At 34.8% G+C, this 4,930-nt stretch overlaps 1 protein-coding gene across 1 annotated transcript in view; it reads right to left on the bottom strand.

Moving 5' to 3' along the window:
- MYCBP2 (MYC binding protein 2, E3 ubiquitin protein ligase) overlaps positions 1 to 4,930 on the bottom strand; it is a 300,054-nt gene that overhangs the window by 14,956 nt on the left and 280,168 nt on the right. Inside the window, exons 82-84 of the mRNA XM_014544063.1 lie at positions 3,186 to 3,289; positions 1,990 to 2,178; positions 1,180 to 1,287 (exon numbers count right to left, since the gene is read on the bottom strand). Coding sequence (XP_014399549.1) covers positions 1,180 to 1,287; positions 1,990 to 2,178; positions 3,186 to 3,289 — 401 coding nt within the window. The remainder of the gene's footprint in view (positions 1 to 1,179; positions 1,288 to 1,989; positions 2,179 to 3,185; positions 3,290 to 4,930) is intronic.

Raw genomic sequence — 4,930 nt, 5'->3', positions numbered from 1 at the left:
AAATTTTTGTGCACCGGGCCTCTAGTCTATAATAATAAAAGCATAATATGCTAATTATACCAGACAGAAATCCTTCTGGACAAAGCTGCGGCAGGTGGGGGCCGAGGCAGCTGCTGCAGTGGTGGGGGCTGAGCCTCTTGCACGAATTTCATGCATCGGGCCTCTAGTTTCTAAATAAAATGCCATTTAAAAATAATCTTGTAAAGTTCTCACAAGCCTCACAGGGAAAATGGAGGTAAGTGGGGCACAAAATGTGAAAATTCCACTTTATTAGCTTCGTATTCCTGAGTATGGAACATATCTCCTGCTGCCTTAGCTGTTCTGGGAATAAAAGGTTATTACCTTGCTGCCACAAATAAGACACCCCTTCTCTGTGTGTTCCTTGGAGCTAGGGTAGAATGTCAGGTGGTAGAAATAAGCAGGTAGTATTTTCTATACCACTTAAATGTGACTTTTTCTGGTGGCACTATATGAGATGGGAGAGCAAATACTACAATCTTTTTTTTATTATTTCTCAGTTTACCTAAGCAAGGATTGTTTGTGTTAAGCCTTTCCCTATATATCAGTCTGCAAATATGAAGAAAATAGGGAGAACTAAATAGGAAAAAAAAAAAGGAATTAATAGAGATGGCATTGCTAATAACATTCTTAAAGGTTTTTTTTGTTAATCATTATTAGCTTGCCAAAACAATTTGCTACTTTGCTTATTACTATCTTTGTAGACATGTGTCAAAAATTTTCTTATTTGAGCTCTAAAAGTGTTTTAATGGCACTAAAAGTTCAGCTTTTACTCTTCAATGGCAGGTATCAGTACCTATAAGCACCATAGGCTCATTCTTCTTTTTGGTAATTACCCCTTGTCATGTCACATGACCTGAATTTTCAGGGGGTCTGAAAACAGAGATGCATGCCTGTCAATGCTTGATGATGTTTAAATGAATTTTATGATGCAGTATGCTTAATTTAACTAGCTTTTAATTGACAATTACTATTTTGAAACGTGTCATAATAGATCTATTATATTCTTAGGTACCACTTGGATAAAGAGAGCAGGTGGGGGATGGTGGTAAAAAAAAGTAAGCTGGGAAGGACACTGAGAGACACTGACAGTTTATTCTGAAAGATGAAGATAAAGATGAAAGTAAATAGAAAGTAGATAATTTCTGATTCTTTCCATACCTTGCAGATGGGACAAGATATAAATCCAAATGTTATCCTTGGACCAAGCCACCTGTTTTCCAAAACCCGTCGACAGCACTGTAAGTGGAATACATGACTACAGTCCAGCTTAAATAAAGAAAAGAGAAGAATATAAGCAAAGGTAACAGTGATAAACACCGTAACTAGCAGATTATTCAATGTATACTGAAAGGAGATAAGAGAAAAAGCAAGCAATTTAGTACAATGATATTTTAGCACTTTCCCACTATTCATAGGACACTAACTAAGTCTTCAGGTGCTCCCAATATTTTAGCATACATATATTAATGCCACATTATAGAGAGTAAGCTGGGTTAGGAAAAATGCAAAATTACTCAATTCTGTATTTTATAAAAAGAAGAGGAAACTACTGACTTAGAGATTTAAGATTTTTTTTTTGAGACTACTACCTTGGAATTTCAAGAACTAGAAATATAAATAAGCAACCAGTAAAAGTATATAAAAGATATTTAGCAAATAGTAATGTCTATATTATTAATATGTATGTACATTATGTATGGAGGTATGTATTATTGCATCATTATGTACAGATCAGTTATATAATGCTATTAAGTATCATTCTGGATTGAAAATTAAGAAAAGAGTAGATATTGGATAATCTGTTTCTCATTCCTTATGAACATTTTATTGATTATGTAAATCACAAATTAAAGCTAAACACACAAAATGTAAACAGAATATTCTCTTTAATAAACTGGTAGGTATTAATGGGACATTTTCTCTCAATGACAATCTAGACACAATTAATACTTTAAAAGCTGAGACAACCTGAATGGCTGGTGCTGCCGAGAGTGCTTCAGTGAAACATATCATGCACATGTCATCAGCATCTTGCTTCAGTGTTGTGGCACTTTTATCACAGCCATGCAGACAGGGCAGACAATGCTCTTCGTTTTTCACACCTCCACATGGATGGCCACAAGGATGTGTCTTACTACAGGCTATCTTAGCATATTCCTATTAAAAATGAATTACAATGGCATACAACATATAAAAAAAATCACACATCTTAGTAATCATATCTATTATAGTAGCTTTCCAATATATTTTTCCCACAGGAAATACATATTAAGGCTAAGTTACAATAAAGTGATTTTTATTCTTTGAATATAATTTAGGATTATTAACAAAGTCTATTTTTGTTTTAATGTGATTTTAAAAATTTTCACTCCACATAAAGGGAATGCTGATTAAAAGTGAATTACAAATTTAATCTATTTGTTATTATGCATAGCCACAGATCAACAAAAAATTACTGCCTTACAATCTCCCCATCACCACCCACCCCCTGGCCAAAATGGGGATGAAATAAAATACAGATATCTTTCACTATTTGGGCACTATCTAAATTCTTGTTAACTAAATTGAGGCATCACAAATATCTGGATAGCCCTGGCCAGTGTGGCTCAGTTGGTTGGAGCATCATCCCGTGCACCAAGGGTAGTGGGTTTGATTCCCAGTCAAGGGCACGTACAACCAAGCGATGTGTTTATCATTCTCTCTCTCTCTCTCTGATCTTCTCTCACCCACTTCCACTCTAAAAATCAATGGAAAAAATATCCACGGGTGAGGATTAACAACAACAAAAAATCTGCATAACATGAAATGTATATAGATGTTTAAGACTAAAGAACTTTCAGGTACTGGAAATTTATTTTAGGAAAATAGGTGAATAAAATATCTATAAGAGGCAAAGAAAATACAGCCCATAGATTTTTAAGTTTCTAGCACATAAGTAAATGTTAATTATATATACCGATGGTCGATGGGAAACACACACAAAAGGAATCTGGTTTGGGCTTGAGTGCTTTATTTGACCCGTTTGCCAGCTTTGATAAAGCATTTAACTCATAACATGAGTACTACACTAATTTAGAACACGAATGATGCTGAGTTGGAACTCTTACTTATATGAAGTAAAGATGTCATGTGGGAATACATGCTCTCCTTACTGGGATACTCACCTGGCAGTCTGCATCAGAACAAACACTGCCAACAGCAGATAACTCCGTTCCACTTCTGGAACCACAGAAGCGGCATGCTTCTGAGCTACTTGTGGTGGGTTTGCCTAGGTTCAAGCAGAAAAAAAATCCTCCTGAAGAATATTTTCTACATATTTTAATATAACTCATTAAAAACAAATAAGCAAACCAGGTTTGTGTCAGTTGTCATCACTGGGAAATCAGTCTGGCAATTACAAGCCGAAGGGTTGTAAGCTACACTAATTACAAATTATACAAGAAAAGGGATAAGAAACTGAAGAGCTATACTTAAAGCCAAATAAATTATTAACTGATTCATTTATACTTTTTCAGTAAAAAGAAATAGACTAGACTTCTAGTCAAGATAGCAGGTTGAGCAGATATGGCAAGCACCCCACTAAAAAAGCACAATACCAGACAAAATATAACACAAAAACTGAATAAAAGTATGTAAAACAAAGGGAAATAAAGCTTTAAGTACCTTTCCACAATGGCAATATTAAAATTCATGAGAAAACCTCATCAGAGAATATGAAACTTGAAAAACAGAATTCCCACCCAAGGAAGTAGAGATAATAGAATAATTTGGAAAGAAATTTACATTTTGGCCGAAACCGGTTTGGCTCAGTGGATAGAGCGTCGGCCTGCGGACTGAGGGGTCCCAGGTTCGATTCCGGTCAAGGGCATGTACCTGGGTTGCGGGCACATCCCCAGTAGGGGATGTGCAGGAGGCAGCTGATCGATGTTTCTCTCTCATCGATGTTTCTAACTCTCTATCTCTCTCCCTTCCTCTCTGTAGAAAATCAATAAAAAAAAAAAAAAAAAAAAAAAAGAAATAAGTCATTAAAAAAAAAAAAAGAAATTTACATTTTGAAATAAAAAAGGAACAGACCCATAAAAACAAGAACAGAATAATATGAAAAAGAACAGGAAGATTGAAAAGTATAGACAAAGACCGTTTTTATAAACACAGATAGAAAAATTCAAAATATAATAGTAATACATTGAACTTAAAAATATCCTTTTTAGCCTGGCTAGTGTGGCTCAGTGGTTAAGTGTCAACCTATGAACCAAGAGCTCATGGTTTGATTCCCAGTCAGGGCACATGTCCAGGTTGTGGGCTCGATTCCCAGTGTGGGGCTTGCAGGAGGCAGCCAATCAATAATTCTCATCATTGCTATTTCTATCTCTCTCTCCCTTTCCCTTCCTCTCTGAAATCAATAAAAATACATTTTAAAAAATATTCTTTAAAAAAAAAGGATAATTTATATCATTAATACAATGATGGTTCAACATTAGAACATTTATTAATGTTATGTATGTCATGGTAAGATTATAGGAAAAAAAAATCAGCTCTGAGAAAAAAAGACGATGCTTTTATAGCATGAAAAGTTACTCCTATCTAGAGTTAAGTTTGTTCAGGTTTATACCTAATTCTAACATTCGGAATTCATGTTAGTCAAATGGCAGATGTCAGAGGTACTGAAAATTGAGAATTTGTAAGATTTAATATAACTAAACTGGGAATATAGCAGACTTACTTTTAAAAAAATAAATCAAAATGAAAACCCACATGTTTTGGAGATAAAATAACTGGCTCAAGATTACATAACTAGTTAGTGGCAAACCAGGTTTCCTGACTTTTAGCCTGATGCTCTTTCTACCATTGAACATTGTCTCATAAATATAATAATACTAGGGGCCCGGTGCACAAAAATTTGTGCACT

Source organism: Myotis brandtii, unplaced genomic scaffold (genome assembly GCF_000412655.1).
Source record: "Myotis brandtii unplaced genomic scaffold, ASM41265v1 scaffold350, whole genome shotgun sequence".
In the NCBI taxonomy this organism is placed as follows: domain Eukaryota; kingdom Metazoa; phylum Chordata; class Mammalia; order Chiroptera; family Vespertilionidae; genus Myotis; species Myotis brandtii.
The sequence above is the reverse complement of the archived record's forward strand: the minus strand, read 5'-3'. Positions and strand labels throughout refer to the sequence as shown.